Source organism: Vidua macroura, chromosome 18 (genome assembly GCF_024509145.1).
Source record: "Vidua macroura isolate BioBank_ID:100142 chromosome 18, ASM2450914v1, whole genome shotgun sequence".
Taxonomy (NCBI): domain Eukaryota; kingdom Metazoa; phylum Chordata; class Aves; order Passeriformes; family Viduidae; genus Vidua; species Vidua macroura.
In genome coordinates, this window is record NC_071588.1 from 1,885,762 (window position 1) to 1,902,636 (window position 16,875).

The 16,875-nt window shown below is 42.7% G+C and overlaps 1 protein-coding gene across 1 annotated transcript in view; it reads right to left on the reverse strand.

Annotated features, from left to right (window-relative positions):
- Positions 1-16,875, reverse strand: part of AACS (acetoacetyl-CoA synthetase) — a 37,692-nt gene that overhangs the window by 17,272 nt on the left and 3,545 nt on the right. Inside the window, exons 3-7 of the mRNA XM_053994082.1 lie at positions 13,867-13,987; positions 10,942-11,055; positions 4,953-5,050; positions 577-691; positions 1-82 (exon numbers count right to left, since the gene is read on the reverse strand). Of these exons, the coding sequence (XP_053850057.1) occupies positions 1-82; positions 577-691; positions 4,953-5,050; positions 10,942-11,055; positions 13,867-13,987 (530 nt within the window). The remainder of the gene's footprint in view (positions 83-576; positions 692-4,952; positions 5,051-10,941; positions 11,056-13,866; positions 13,988-16,875) is intronic.

The following is a 16,875-nucleotide window of genomic DNA, read 5'->3' on the forward strand; positions in this document are numbered from 1 at the left end:
CTGTTTGGAATCTTAGAAATATCTATGGTTTCTCTTGGAGATACATATGGAATCACCACCACTTTCTTTAGGTCTGGAAGCCCTGGAAGGAGGAAGAAAATTATTTCCTACATTCAGTTACACAAGCAAAGGTCTTTTCTGCCTGATTGAATCATACAGTGTAATGCACTAAGTAACAGAAATAATTCTGATGCGCTGAGTATTGAAACCCCAGAGGACTGAATTGTTACCCCAGATGCAATTTCCTCAATGCTGCCAGCCTTTTATCTGTAAATCTGCAAGCTTTAGTGCTGTAATACCTCCCCATTTGTCTTCAGCAGCACTTTGCTTGAGCTTAAAAACACCATCACCAGCCCCTGCTCCCACTGTTGGCTAATTTCTGATGATCTATTAAAGCTAGGCAAGCAGAAAACTGTTAAAATTACAGAAAAGACCATTCAGCTTTTACCCAAATCTGTTCTGAAAGCCTCAGTGGCCACTGTGACACTGTAAAAAGGAAAGGACAGCAACAAGCAGTGGCAGGGCAGGCTCTGAGTGCTCACAGAGCCACAGACCAGGTGGGATGCAGTGAAATACCTTTTACCACTCTCAGCAGCTTTTCCAAGTGGTTGTGCTGTTTGCCATTGTATATAACAGCTTCAACAGAGAAGATGAGCTTAGGCTGAATTTGGGAAAATCTGTCCAGTACACCCTAGGGATAAAGAGAAAAATGTGTTAAAAAAATGAAATTAACTGCTACTGTAGGAAACTTCAGTGGGAGCTAAATGCAAATTTCAAAACAAGCAAGGAGTAAGGACAAGAATTAACAGGAGAGTTGTTAAAAGACTGCCTGCTTGATTTTCACTCACACAGGATCTCTGTTTGTAACAATCTATTTCATGACCCCCAACCAGATCAACCCATGATAAAACCCCCAGGGATCACTCAGGGAAGGGCCAAGCTCACAAAGTCCTAAACAGCTAAAAAATCACCTGGCAGGTCAGATTAGACTCATGTAAAGAGGACAAGCAGCTGTGATGTGAGCAGGAATTGGGCACTTGATGTCCATGAAGGTGCACAGGACTCTGGCTACATCTGCAGGAGGAGCTCCATGTGCCCCCAGCTGCTCTGCCAGAGCACCAGGGGGAACAAAAACCATCCTGGGGGAGATCACTGATGTGCTGAGGGGGCCCCACATGAACTGGCAGCTTTGTTCTGCCACCATTAGCAAAGGAAACCTCACCACTGGTTCTTAGCAAAAAAAATTGATGTTGAACACACACAGACAACCAACAAAAGATACCAGAGCTCCTTTAGTATCTCTGCAGCACAACACATTCAAATGCTAAATTTCAGGTGTCTCCTCCAGCTTACACTGTGTTCAGGAATTTACCACAGCTATCATCCTGTTTGAGATTAAAACCCTTCTGGCATTTACTGTTTTCCATGTACACTGCATGCAGCAGCCTACCAGAAATGGATCTTTTTGTATTCAACAGCAAGAAGCAAATCCTTTCAACAAAAGCTCTCAGCACACTGATGTTCAAACCTCTCTAGCTCCATTACTTGAAGCATTAAGAAGTACAAGATTACACAATACTGTAAAATTGTCAGCTAAGTGTTCAAGAACAATCTCCTAAATCATGTTGCAGAAATCAGACTTGAGTCATCTGTTTATTCTTCCCAGCATTCTTTATTTTTCTGTTTTCTATTTTGCCCTCTACATTGCAGCCAAAATGAGAAACAAATTATTACCAAATCTGAAGATGAAAGCAAAAACATCACAATCAACTCATCTCTGTTAAACTCCTTTCCAAGCTGGGCTGCTCAGCACTGCAAAAAAAATCTGCTGCAAAAGGACAGGAGTTCTGTCCTGACAATTCCTCCATGCTGTCTCCTCAGGAAACCACAGGTAAGGGATGTGGCTAAATATAAATGTATTAGCTGAGAATGTGAGAATTAGCTGAGAATCCTATCAAATGTGTATTTTCTTTTCCTTGTTCACATCATTAGAAAATACAGTGACAGTGCACTGACATTCAAATTTATCAATTACTTTAAAACAAAACCTCACCAGAATCTGCTCTGGTGACAGAAGAAGTTTTCAAGAAGCCCCTAGTGTGTTGCCTAACAAAGTCAGAAATGGAGATTTAATTAATACATTACAGTTACTCTCTAAGGGAGTATGAAGTCAAATGTCCTGCTGCTTTGGTGAATTCTCTACCTCCTCCTTAGCTCCATTTCCCAGGACCAGACCAACAGCCACACACTGCTGTGTGCCTTTGTACAGGTGTACAGACCCTCATGGCACACACAGCCCATTTCCATGCTGCCTGATGCTTAAAAATTAAGACCAATGAGCACTAAGGGTACTCTAAAGAGCAGAATCAAATCTGAAGAGAAGTGTGAATCAGAAGCAGAGATGGCCCCAGCTCTCAGGGTCCTACCAAATCTGCTAACACACCCGGTTAGGTTCATTAGCACTGGCAGCATCAAATCCCACAGGGCTTTGTTCTAATGATGTGAATTCTAATGATGTGAACAAGGAAAAGCCTGATACGATACAAAGGCAATACAAACAGATGGAACACATAATTGCTACACTGGAACTTCAATCCAGCCAGATGGCTCAGCAAGGAATTCCTTCCACAAAAAGCTCAGGTGTAGCAGATACAGCTCATTCTATTCCATGAGCCTCCAGTTCAGTCCAAAAAATTGTGCAGGGCCCCCACAAATGGAGCTGCACTGAGCTCACCAAAGGCTCCTCACCCATTTCTGGGAGCAGAGCTTCTTCATGAACTTACAAATCTCTCGGGCTCTGGGTGTGAGGTGACCCCAGAGTGTAAAAGTCCTTGTTCTCCCAGCCCTGCAGCCAGAGGAGGAGTCTGAATGTGCAGGGTCGGCTTCTCAAGGCTGTTTATTTTCCCTGATCTAGAACATTCTCTCTCTGCCCTGCTGAGCTCTGTCCAGCAGCTCGGCCATGGCATTCTGTCTGCCCTCAGGGCAGTGTTCACATTTTATACCCAAAACTCCGTGTGCTGTGTTTGCAATAACGTGCCAATGTCTGTCATTGATGTTGGGCAGTGTGTCTGTGCCTGAAACCAACAGAAAAGTGTCACCAGCACAGCAAGACATGGAGGGCAAGGAGAAGGAGAAGAAGGTCAGGACACACCCAAATCCCTCCATCTTGTCCCCTTGAACCCCATTCTAAAAAACCCCAAAATTCCACTTTTCCACCCTGTGTTAGTTCAACTACCACACTACTCAGACCCTTGTGGTTTGTAATTCCTCACACAGAGTTGGCAGCTTTTTCCACGGGCTAAAATGGAAGCCACAGGTGTTTTTGACTTTGTGCCAAGGTCTCTGAGCCCCCTGCCAGGGTCTGGAGCCAGCCAGGGCAGCCAGAGGGATGTGCTGGGCTCCCACACAAATCCAACCATTTCTCATGCACAGGCCACCCCTTTGCCATTAATTTATGGGGATGGATAACGGGGAGTTGGGAGATGAAGCAGCAGCTGCCAAGAGTGGCGTGGTGCGTGGGAGGCAGCTCGGTGCTTCTCTGACAGCAGACTTCCTCAAGGCTTGAAGCCTTTGGAGGGATGGCATTCAGAGCCTGCAGTGTGTAGGCAGCTCTGAGGAGTGACATTTCTGAGCTCCACAAAACACACACACACACAATTGGACTTCAAATGTTGAAAATGCTACACTATTCCTCCAAGCACAAAAATCCTGGTGTATTTTAACAGGGCTAATGCAACTTCACAAAAGGAGGAATAGCTTTTCCTCAGGGTGGAAGCCAATGTCTCTGAGGGCCTCTGCTGATCTCCCTCATGATTTTAGGATTTGAATTCATGCCAATACACACTGCCAAAGGAAAATAAATTATATTGATGGCACTGCAGCTCCAAGGCCAAGTTTCATTAAAAAGCTATCACAAAAAACTAAAAGCTGGGCACTGAAAACAACAGCACACCAACATGGACAGAAAACATACCAGTCCTTTGTAATTCAAGTAAAGTGAGCAGTCTTCCCCCAGATAAGAGATCGAATCACATTGCACAAAATACTCCATATACCATCATTTTCTGAGCAAGCAGAAAATATTTGTAGAACAGATTGATCATTACAGGCTGTAATGATTTTTTTTAATCATTTTTTTCCAAATGATACTCCCTCAAGTGTAAGAACATGGAATGCTGCTGCCCTCTAGTGCTAACCCAGGAATGATTATTTCATACATTTGCCAGACACTGGGGTTAAACACTGAAATTGAGAGGTTTACCTAAAAACATCGTTCTCTGCACTGTGCAATTCAAAACCACTACATTTTTCTTCTTTTAGATAGAAGAAAGGTTTAATACCCCCCTTAGAAGTGATTTAGATGTGTTGTTGATGTCTGCTAAAAACTTTCCAAACCAAGCAGAATACATTCCCAAAGTTTCCAGGGCACATCCATTTGGACATCATAATTTCACACACAGCATTTATTTCTACACTAGAAAGAGTTAATCAGGTTAGTGATATTAGTATGAAATCCCCCACTGTGGAAAAGACCAACCAGGGTGGTGCTGAGCTCCCCCTGACAGGAGGCAAAGGATGGGACTACTTGGGCAAAGAAATTGGAGTGTGGCTAAGCCTGGGGCAGGATCTGGGAAGAAAGAGCCAAGCTCAGACAACTCTGCTGCACTGCTGCTCATCTGCACATTTAACATAACAAAAGCTCACCAAGATGATGGAGTGCATGTGAAAATATCCCAACAGAGAGCAGCTAAAGCCACTCCAATCACCCAGCTGAAGATCAGCAGTGACAACTGAAAGCCAGCGGGTGTGTGCAGCTGGAAAAGCTCCTGGCTGTGCCAGGAGGTGGCAGCAAGGCTGAAGGGAACAGAAGCCATCTGCCACCCTAACTCATCACCCTCACATCAGCCTGGGACACAGGAGGGCTGCTCTGCACAGGCACTGAGGCTACTCACGTTAATGCCAAAGTCTGGGGATGTGGAACTCCAGATGGCACCAATGCTTGCAGCAGCCAGCATTGCTTCCACTGCGTGGATGCTGTTGGGCAAGTAACCTAGGGCAGAGGTGGAATGGTTAGAGATGGAACAACACTAAAAAAATATATTTTATCTACAGTAAATAGGTTTTAAAAATGCAAAATCCTAGACTGAAGCACCCTTTGAAGTTTTCCACACAATCAATGTTGCGCCTTGAAGCCAAATCAGTTACACAAGGAATTAGTAATAAATCCATCTATAAGAATATTTGTATCGGGGGTTTTATCTACATTACTCCCAATTTACAAATGCTCCTGCTTAATTAATAAGCCTTTCAGGATAAGAGGGCAGCACAGGGAAAAGAGTAACTGGGAGAGAAAATTAGTGCATTGATTAGGGTATAGAGAGACTGAGAATACAGCAGCATGCAGGGGCACAGAACAAGACTGCAGGAACAGCCATCAGAGAAAGAACCAGTATCTGTAAGGAAAGACAATAAATAGCTCAAGAGCAAAGATTCAGCCTCACAAAGCTAAATGTTGTCTGGTAGACGTTGCCAGAATCTTAAACACAAACAAGTAAAACCAGTGTCTCAGCTGATAAGGGAGTAACAGAGTGGGACAAGCCCTGGAACATTCCCACATAAATGTGGCTCTTCAGGTTTCTCTCATTAGCTTGCAGCAAGATTTCAAGATTTAAATTCAATTTATCACGGCATACAGAATAAATTAATGTCAAGAAAGTCAGATTTTAGTTTCAGTGAGCTCAATTTGAGCAACTCTCCAGAAGGTGCTGGGTGGCTGAGTCTGACTAGAATCCAGCCCACAAATGAGAAAGTGCAACTGGAATTTACAAGCTACACTGAGGTGGATCAAAGATTTGGAGTTTCAGATCACCTTTCTTAAGCAACAAAAAAGATGGCCAAGTACTTTAAAAAAAGCAGAGGATGGGCGTAATGGCAGTACTCTGACATCTGAATAGAATTCTGCATTTGAAAGCAAAAGTTAAATGGCAATAAAAATGCTTTCCAACCTGTTCAGCAGCAGGGGTGGGCACTGAGATCTCGGACTGCAGGTGCACCACAAATATCTACTGACAGCAAACACTCACCAGGGCAAGGCACTTCCCAAAGAAGGGTATTTATGGATGCACATTTCAGGACAGGAACTAAGAACACAGATCTTAACAGCAATTTCTGCTATGTTAATATTACCAAGTAGGAGGGTGCCAAGATGGATTTTTGTGAGGTTTTTCTACATTGGAGAAAAAAAATCCATCCTTTTTCAACTTTGTAAAAAGTGAACTGTAAGTCTTAAACTGAGATTTTTCCTCATTCAAAAATCAGTGAAATCAGTTTCTTAACCAGCAGGGCCACTGCAGCTACTGAAAGCTGCTGTGCCTTTGGGAGTAGTAACTTTTAAAACAGCATTATGACTTAAGCCCAACAATTTCTGGAAAGCACACAACTGTGAATAAAAGCTTCATGCCATGTTAAGATATAAATTGCTCCCTAGAACTGCCTACAGCTTATAGTGGTTTGTTCCATGAAGTTCTTAAGCACATAAAGTACAGCAAAAACTCATGCCCATAAAAGCATTATTTATTTTGCTATTTTCCCCTTTGGGTCAAGGTTTACACACGGCACAGTATCCCAAAGTCTCAGTGATTTTTCTTGTAAGACAAATATTACTCCCTAAATAAATTGAAATATATGAACCAGAACAGACCAAAATGTCATTTTGTGTGACGAAAGCTGTTCTTTAATCGATGCCAAATATTTCCACTGAGCATTTCTTGGACGGGATCATCAGGGGGCCAGAGTGCAAGGAAAACAGAGATCTCTCCCTGTGCTTTGGAGCAGTTGTTACTTTGCCACAGCTTACAAGCTTCAGTTCTCTTCTAAGCAATTCTCCTTCCCGTCTCTTCACACAAAAGCCCTCAAGGCAAGATCACAGGTCTCTGCTGATGATTGTGAGCCAGACAATTAAATCATTGCTTTCATCTGTCAGCTGGCTGCGAGGTGGTGGTTGAGTTTTGGAGGATACCAGCCAGAAGTGCCCAAAGGTACAAACCATGCACAGCAACTGACTCTGCATTTCTGTGCCTTCTCCCTGTCCCAGAAGCCTTGCTGCTCTCTGGGCTCTCACAGATTTGTCCCAGCACCACCAGGAATAAAAATATGGGTCTGTTCTGGCTGGAGATGCTCCAAACACAGCAGAGTAAGAATTCACATTCATTTTCTCTCAACAGCTACATGACACGAACTACATCTCCTGCCAGTCTTTCAGATTAAAACTGGATTCTCATTTAGAAGGAAGTTAATTTTTTTCTCCCTCCCACATCTGAGATTCTCCAGCTGATCACAACAACTGCCATGCATGTCAAGCCCCCTGCATTTGTCTGTGCCCCTGGAGATGCCAGCACACACCTCAGGGCACTCAGTGGGCTGACACAGGTCCCCAGTGTCTAAAACAGGAGAAACAGGAATGTTGCAGACAGAGGATGAAAAAGGCAGCTCCTTCAGCTGGATTAACATCAGGCAGGAGCCACAGAGCAGTGACCACTGTGTAAAAGCTCTGTATTATAGAGGAATAATGGTACTGCTGATTTAAATATTTATCATGTTTGCTCATGTATTTAACTAGAGCCTCCATGTTCCTTGAGATAATATTTCAGCTAAGGATCAAGACTAGGATTTGTCAGCATGGGGAAGGCTACAGAAGGGATTTATCTATCTATCTCTGCATCTTCCCTTACCCCTTTCTTGAAGGTGGTAAGAAAGGTGGAAACTCCCTTCTGTTACCAGAAAGAAAAGGATCTTCCTCCTTTGGGTGAACTAGAAAGCAGCTGACTAAAGGGCTCAAAACTCAGGAGCTGGAACTCATCAAGCAGGAATACCAGAGTATGACACACAAGGGTCCCAGCACCACTCCTCCTGACTTATAAAAATGTATACAGTCTCCATAAAAACAGAAATGAAAGCTTTATCTGACATAAAATCTGTGCAATCTCTAAGCAGGACAAGTGTCATTTTAAAAACACTGCCTGGATTTTTTTAAGAGGCACTTACAGCCTGATCTGCTCAGGACTAAGTGCCTCAGCATTTTCTGTCAGTTGCTATTTGCTTAATCTAGCACACACCAAGATTACACTTACATGTGTTTGTTTACACTGCAGCACTTTACCAACAGAATAGATAAAAACTGTAATCCAAAAATTTGATATAATTATGCTGAAAACTGTGGCAAAAGTCTGATTTCTCAGAGTGCTGAGACATATTCCATGCAAGCACCTAATGCCTTCATAAAGTTTAATAAAGGTTTCCTCTTGGAAAAAGAGGCTCCCAAACATTCAGTTTTGTACATGGAAAAAAACCAAAATCAACAAATGAACTGGTGCCCTGCATCAAAGGTTTTGTCTGAGCCTTGAAAGAATACTTCAGGAAGAAGAAAAATAGGGAGCAGCAACTGCAATATCTTCTCAATGTCTTGTATTACTGAACTACACCAGCTCTCAAACTGAGCAGAATTCAGAGAGCAGACTCCTATTTTCCCTTTTCAGCATTTCCTGCTCCTGTAGGACTTGCAAGTGGCCACCCTGCCTAACATTACTGTGGCCTGGAACTATTAGTACCCCTCTAAGCTTCTTACAAAGCTAGCTTTAAAACCCACGTAAGCAACCAGGGCTAATAGAGTTGCTAGAGATAAAATAGCAGCTTTAGACAATGTAATTCATTGATGTTTTGTTGAGGATGGATTGTAACTGATTGTTTGTAACTGCTGACTTGTAACAGAGCAAAGCTGGCTCCAGGGATAGAGTAGCAGCAACCCAGAGAGGAGAAACATCCTCCCAGTTGGGTTTTGTTCTTATTCTAGTCATGGTTATTTGCCAGATGGCCACTGGGAGACCAGGAGTAGCTCACATGTGGATCTGGGCAGGTTGCAGTAGGATTTCCATGCCTCTTCCAACTGTTCAGGCATCACTGACAGTACTGCAAGACATCTTCAGAGGAAGAAATATGTTTCACAACACATCTGCTTCAATTATGTTCACTGTTAAGTGCTCTCAGTGAGGGAAGGGGAAGAATGGAATGAAATCAAGCTGAAAGAAAGTGCTGACACCACTGCCTGTCCACCCACACTCACCCACCTCCAGCTCCAACATACTATTACTGCCATGATGCAACCATAAATTGTTCTGAACAAACTAGGGGGTATGTTAAGTGTAATGAGAAGTTAAAGCAGCCTTGTCTTAGAGGCAGCAAAGCGTGGAGATGAAGCTCACAGGAAGACAACAGTAAAAGTCTCATGTGTAATTCTAACAGCTCAGCTTTTAAGAGAAAGTGTCAACAAAGGGTGTCAGAACCTGTCAGGCTGACTACATGTTAGGCAGCTGTAATGAAGTTCATAGAAGATCTCCTTTCCATTTAAAACCTGATTTTTCAGAAGCAGTAGAAGCATGCCCTGTGTTACTACTATGAAGCACAGCAAGAATTGCCTCTCCCTCCGCCACCTGCTCTAAATTTTGGGATAAATTACAACCCCATGGATTCTGCAAGTTTTGGAGAGCCCAATTTTTGATACCACAAATGGGTGTAGGACTCCAGCTTCCCCACCCAAGACTTAATGCCTCTTGCCCAACTCAGTTTGGGAAGGTTGAGCTCTGCAATGTTACACTTGAGCTCTTCCAATGACTGCCAATATCCTCTGGCATAGCAGAGAAACAAAGGAAAGAAATTGAGACCCCCCATAGAAGTATCTGAAGTGACTTTATTAATACTTTTTTTTTAAATATCAACTATGTTTTTTAATTTAAATGAGAGGTAAGCCAGCCACCAAAACAAGAAAAATTCAAAAATCAGCCAGCCTGCAGTGCTAAACACAACAGTCATTAACTAAAAGGAACTGTTACTAAAATTACAATAGCATTATTAACAGCACAGGCTACAGCTGTATTTCAAAACCATGTTTTCTCCAGCTGCAGAGTACATTTTCCCTGCTGCTGCTCAAGAAATAGTCATATATGAACATGAGAGCATTAAGATTGAAAATTGAGATAAAACCCGAGCATCTCCATCTTCATTCAGACAAACCTTCTCAACCTCACTGTATGGTTCATACCTAATTAAGGATTTAGCTCTAATTCCTTGTCAAAAACCAAGCCACCAGCTGTGATAATTTCACATTTCCAGTTCCAGAATATACTCATACCATGTGCAAGAAATGAGCTCTACTGAGTAGATTTACATTTCCAGGTCATAGCTGTGGGTTTAAAATTTAGTTTTCAAGGCATATGTTCAAGTTTGCAGCATGCAGAAAACAAATCAAGAGTTTCATCACTGTGGGTTTGCATCATGCAAGAATTTACACACCCTCATTTAGGATAATGGCCAAGTGTTGCTCAAAGAACATGGGATTCCAGCAGCACAACGATACAAACACCAGAACTGCTCCTGAGCCAAGGAGCTTCAAGGATATTGCAGTTCTGACTTGCTGACAAATTGAAGAGTGTCACAGAGCACACAAAACAGAGGTGAAGCAGCTCAGCTGGAAGATCAAACCCAGCAATTTAGAAATAAATTTAACTCCCTTCCAAGCCTGGACTGCACACTGGACAAGCTGTTCACAGGACAAAAACCTGTTTATATAGAAAACCACACATGACAATCTCTTGACAGGAAATACTGCTGCAGAAGATGTGGTGAGCTGCTGAAAGGATCACAGGGTTCTAGCTCTCATCTCTTCCCCCTTCAGTGCTAGAGAACCTGCAGGCTAATCCACGTTCCTTCCCTCTAAAAATGTATTTCCTACAAATGTAAATACAGCAGCACAAGAGCCTTTTCTTTAGAAAGTTTATGTGAAATTTTCTGTGAAACACTATTTCACAGGCATGATTCTGTAACTCTGACTACTCACTTGCACATTTCAAAGAAAAATTCCACCTCCTGTCCCTTAAAAAAATTACTCACCCACAACTCTGTCTCCTGCTTTTACTCCCATCTTCCTCATGGCTGCAGCATACAAAGCTACAGCTTGTCTCAGTTCTTCAAAGGTAACTTTGAGGATTTCTTCTTTGCCTTCCCCTGAGGAAAAAAAATTAAAGCCATCAGTCAGAAAGCAGGCATTGCAACATGAGTCTAGTACAAACAACTAATCCTAGTAGAAAGCAGTTCTAAGAGAACACTAATATTTATATTTTCACTTTTGGAGGTCTCTTATGCTGCACCAAAACCTCTTCTTTTTAATGGGAATCGAGTATTAATCAGTGGTATTTGTTCAGCAGGCATAAGAGCATTTCTAAAGATAAACAGCTCTACAGAAACACAGACTATTCACTGAAGAAAGGTGTGCTCTCAAGGAGGATTCATGGTAAATAGATTGCACTCACCAAGGCTAATTTCTAACATGATAAGAACCTCATTTTCCCTTCTTATTCAGTTTTCTCATCAGGTCTAGGAAGCAGCGCAAGCTCATATTTTCTTACAGCAAGTCAGTGACTAGAAAATCATGCACATCCAGGCCTGACTTTTGATGTGCTTTTGGAACATCTGCCTCTGCCAACAAACAAAGCTGGACTCAACTCACCTCTGAAAGGATCTGCAGGGTGTTTTCCCTATTGTACTGAATGTCAGGTGTTACATAAGCTCTTAACAAATCACTCGTGAAACAAAACAAACAAACAAACCTAAGAGTTATGAAAGCAAAACTCTGTCACCTTGAAGTCCCTTCCTGTGCCTCCTCAGTGTGATTGCTGTCCTATTTCCACCAGCCAGCACTTCCCATGAAGACACCCGTGCCAAGGATGCCACAGGAAAGGTGAGCTGCACACCCTGCTCCTCTCAGAACAGCTGCCCTCAGTCTGATTGCCTTAAGCAGGGAATGGCATTTTTTACTCTTTTGCCTTCTTCGACCTTCACAGCAGTAAATCTGGACTTACACAGGGCAAGGGGGCAGGCCATGCCCAAGTCCCTGTTCCATGTAGTTCATAAACTGAGCAGGGACTGCCAACAGAGCCCTGGCTCCCACAGAGCACCAGGAAATGAGACACTGATCTTGCTCCACGATTAAAGCCCCAGGAGAAGGGAATCACAAAAAAGACTCGCCATGGGAGCCAGTGACAAGTGAAATTGTTTAGGAAAGTTACATTCCTATGCCCTGTGACATCCACACAGCCCCCACAGAATCATCCCCAGTGAACACAAACCTGACCCAGGCCCCCAAACCACCACTCTGACCTAGCAGCAGGGAGTTATCAAGAAATACTCTGACTTAAGAGGTCTTAAGAAGATTAAACACAGCAGAAGGTCACAGAAGAGATGCAGGTGGAAGTCTGCTCACCACAAAGGAGCCAACTGCTCATTCCAGCATTCATACTCCAATCAGCTAGGAAATGGCTTTGCTCCTTTTGCTATCACCACCTGTGATTACGTGACAGTCTCTGATACACCCCGTGACTTCCTAACAAAAAGACCTACAGAACAATAACCACATGTCAAACCAAGCAATTCACTGAATTGATAATAATTCCTGTGATATTCTGAGGTGACAGTATTTAACTCCACTTTCCCAAGTTGCATGTTTAGCTTTTAACATTAACAAATCAATCACATCAATTCTACAAACATTTAGAACTGACTTAATAATCAATGTTTGGCTTTCAGGTGCTCCACAAGATGCACTCAGCTACACTGATGTTTTTTCTCCACTAAATAATAGATAAGAAGCTTTTCTAATGATCTCAAAATCTGAAAGTGATGACTCCAATTACTTTAAAGCCAGCTTTTGGTTACAAGCTTCATTTCCATCAGACTTGACCAGATCAGTTCTTACTCCAACAAAACTGGGCCAAAGATTTCACCATTCTCTTTGAACTGGTAGTTGATTTTAATATATATGAGAGCAGAGAGGTCTCTTTCAATACTTCTAACCAGTGAGATGTAACTGATAAGTATTTCTCCAGCAATAAGCTTGCAGAACATGATTGTTGTCTCACACAGCTGTTTAAAAACAATTTATTTGTAGCTCAAAAACTTATTCCCGTGTCACTAAAATCAAAGTAAGATTTTTAACACCTACACAATCAATGCAGAGTCCTGCACCATTTTTCTCTACTGAGGAGCTGCAAGGCTTCATTGTTCACTGACAAGCTATTAAGAAGCATCACTGCTTGCTCAGTCTCATGGTAAGGATTAGGTCCAGCAGAAGGGAAGCCCCAAATGCAGTTCCCTAAGGAAGCACTCACACACATGCACAGAAGTTAATCCCACCCAACCGAGATTAGAACTTGTTTTAAAAGTTACCAAAGTCAGCAGACAACAAAAAGTCTCTTCTATGTCTTAACATGACCATCCTTATGAGTGTACACAGATTTTACTAGGCTCAAATCTTAGCATAACACAAACTAAGACTGAGATTTAGTGCTCCAGAAAAGTAAAATTCCAGGTCTTCCAAGCACATGTTTCTGTGGTGCCAAAAGCAGAGTTAATTCCTGCCTAAACCCTATGTAGCTCTCAGTATTCCTAAAATAAAAGGGATAGGAAGAGACACTATTAAGCTACAGTGCCAAAATACTTCCTGAAGGCAAGCAGTAGGTGTTAAAGACAAATGTGAAAGAATACCTCAAACTCTGAGTGATGTTAAGCACAGCATGACCTCCACTACCTCAATGCAGCTGAGCACATTCTAAGAAAACTCCATTTAACTTGCAAAGGGTTTTCCACATCTATATTCCCAGAGCATGTTTTGCTGGGTTTTTGCAGAGCTGTATCACAGACTGCACAGTGTCACACTGACTTTATCACCCTTTTTCCTCCTCATCCAAACCAGTTTATTTCCATGTTTCATAAGGCCTAGCCCTGAGAGGACTAGAAACACAAGGCATTCATTTCCCTTACTTGCTGCATAGAGTGCAATCTTGTCGTTGTCCTTGTGCTTCAGGAGATTCTCGGCGTAGTTCAGCCGGCTGCCCTTGAACCACTCGGGGATATCTGCGATGCTTTTGGATGTATCCACCACCTGAAAGAAACACACCCTTCATTCCTGGAGAAATCAAACAGAATCGCTTTTTCACAGCATCGTACAGAAGTCAGCTCATCAGTTCCCAAGCTCTTTGCAGGTTTATTAGGCAAGAATCACTTCTCCCAGCTTACAGATGGCAAACAGGCACTGATCCTGTAATTAGAGGCCTGGAAAGTTTAATTATTTGTCAACTGGCACATGCAAACACGTCATTACAACAAAGCCAGGGAAAGTTCCTTGCTGACAGTTCTACCTTTGGACCAGCCTTTAATACACAAGTAGAACAAACCTTTGTGACTACACCCAGAGGAGGAGATGCACACAGACCTCAGGAACGCTGGGGGTTTGCCCCTGGGAACAGCCCAAACAAGGACTGAGCTACAGCACAGGGGAACCCTGTGCCAGGCCATACCCTGTTGGGAAGGTGTGAGCACCCACCCTTCCCCACCACCAGACCAACAGCCGAGCTCACACCATGGTAATTCAAAATAGTTAATTGTGGAGTCAAATGTAACTGAAGGGTTTCAGCTTTTTATTCAAATTCTCAGATTTTTAGGATTAACAGGATCAAACAACCTCATAAACCTGTATTAAGTAGCTCCCCACTTAATCCTAAGACATGCAAAGAATTGAATGCAATGAAAAATAATCAAAACTATAGTCAGCTGAAAAAACTTCCCCCATCTTGAACTGACTAAGCCTCAAAGTATTAAACTACCCCTTCATAAGTCACAGTTAAGACTAACTTTAATAACACTGATAGGTGAAGAGTCCCTTAGCATTAGCCAGAGGTCTAAATTCCTTCCAAAATGCCCCTCTGCTTAGTGATTCAGCTGCTCAGCAGCACATTTCTTTGGAAATCTTTAAATGGAAACTTTATTTTAGAGCTGTGTTTTTGAAAGCTTCAGTTTATACCCTCAGGTTCTCTCTCATGGCTTGCACATACACTACAGAAACAGCATTCCTTCAGCCCAAGTGAAAGGCTCTTCTGAAAGCCAAGCAAGCCCCAAAATACATCCCATTCCAGAAAACCCAATGGTTTTATGCTTTGAGAGCAGTGTAATGTATGTACTGGAGGCAATATGAACATTAACTTTTAAGTAAAAACTCATGTGGAAGAGCACTACTGCATTATTTTATTTCAAATGTATTTTCTAAAAAAGGGAGCTCAGATTCCTTTGCTCCTAATAATTGGCAAGAACTGAGTAATAACATCAATATCAACTAAGGCTGCACAAATGATTTTTATACTAACATACATTACTGCAGCAATTAGAAGCTGCTCTTAAAACTGACTCATTTCTGACTTCCTCAGCTTGAAGAAAAGTCAGCAGAATGCTTTCAACGTTTTCCAGGACAAGATCCAAAATAATTGGGTTTTTTTCTGAAAAAAAATCCTTCACAGAGCTTCTAAGAGCTCCACAAGCACAAGGAGCTGGACTCACACCCCAGTATTTTCTGTGACTCCTAGTTAAGCTCAATCCTGGGCAGTGGTACTTTGTTAGATGAACAACCTGATCCCTCCCTCAGAGGCCCCTCCACAGGACCAACAGGTGTCAGGGGCTTCTCACAGCAAAAGGAGAAATTCAGACACATCCTTCATTCAAAACCAGCTGCCTCTAAGTTGACATTCCAGTGCTGCCCTGCCAGCACAGCTCTGCACACTGAAGCTCCTCTGTTCATGTCACGGGTGACAGATGTCAACTGCTACAGAGCAACATCAGCACATCTACATCCCATACTCAGAACTTTTACTAGGATTAAATAGAATCCTGGCTGCTTTTATTCTGTGTACACAAGGTTTTATTGTTCTTCTTAGAATGACCCAAGTCATTTTAAGAAATGGAAGTAGAAGCTGTTTCACCGCTTGGGAACAAAAGAGTCACTCTGTTTCATTAAAAATTGTATTTACCTCAAAACATAATGTTTACTTTCAGCAGACAGCCAGGATCAATCTGTAAGACACTTCAAATCAAACTTTTCAGCCCTCTAGCTACCAGAGACCAGCTCAGTTACTCTGACAGTTCCCAGAGCTTGAACTAGCATCTACAGAAAATGTAAATTTTAAGTGTTGATAGGGTTCAGACCACACACTTCAAAGCAGGCTAGTTCTTACACTCTTGCTGCAGTCACTCTTCTGAAGGGTGGGTCACATTAAATAAGACACCTGAGCACACAGTCCCAAGGCAGGAAGAACCACTTGATCTATCTCATCAGTACAGAAATCAGTAAAACAGGAAAAGTCAAAGGAAACTTTATCAGTCTCCTCTGCAGGACTGCCAGTACTCTGAGGGCTCTGGAACAGATGGACTCCAGGCAATAAGACAAGCCCAGTCCTCCCTACTAAATCCCAGGAAGGTTCCACTGCATCAAGCTGTTCAAGTAATTAGCCCAACATGTCCCTCAGATGGAAAACCACAGGGTGATGCTGATATCCTACACCAGTTCTGTGCAAGGGCTCCATTGGCAAGATCTGCAGAGTCACCTTTCTTCCAAAGGAGCTCTGTGGCACTGTCTGGTATTCCACCCACGCTCGTGTTCAACCACCACCATTCCCTCAGAGATATTTCAAGCCTGCACCTGACTGCAGGAGCTTCCATAACCAGTTCTACAAAGCCAGAGTGTAGCAAGTGTGCTCATTAGGTAAACTGACTCAGGAAAGGCAAACGTGAACTTGACAGAATGCCAGCATTTACAAAACCAGGATGATATTCCACCAGCACAACCCTAAGGCAGAAGGCAGTGCAGTGGCAGACTCCCCACGAGCAGCCAGGAATGACAAGGTGTGCAAGAGCACAAGGACACTACAGCAGAACTGCTCAGCACAACAAAACTCAAGGGTTTCACCGTCCTAAAGTGTACCAGCAACAGAACACCACCATCCA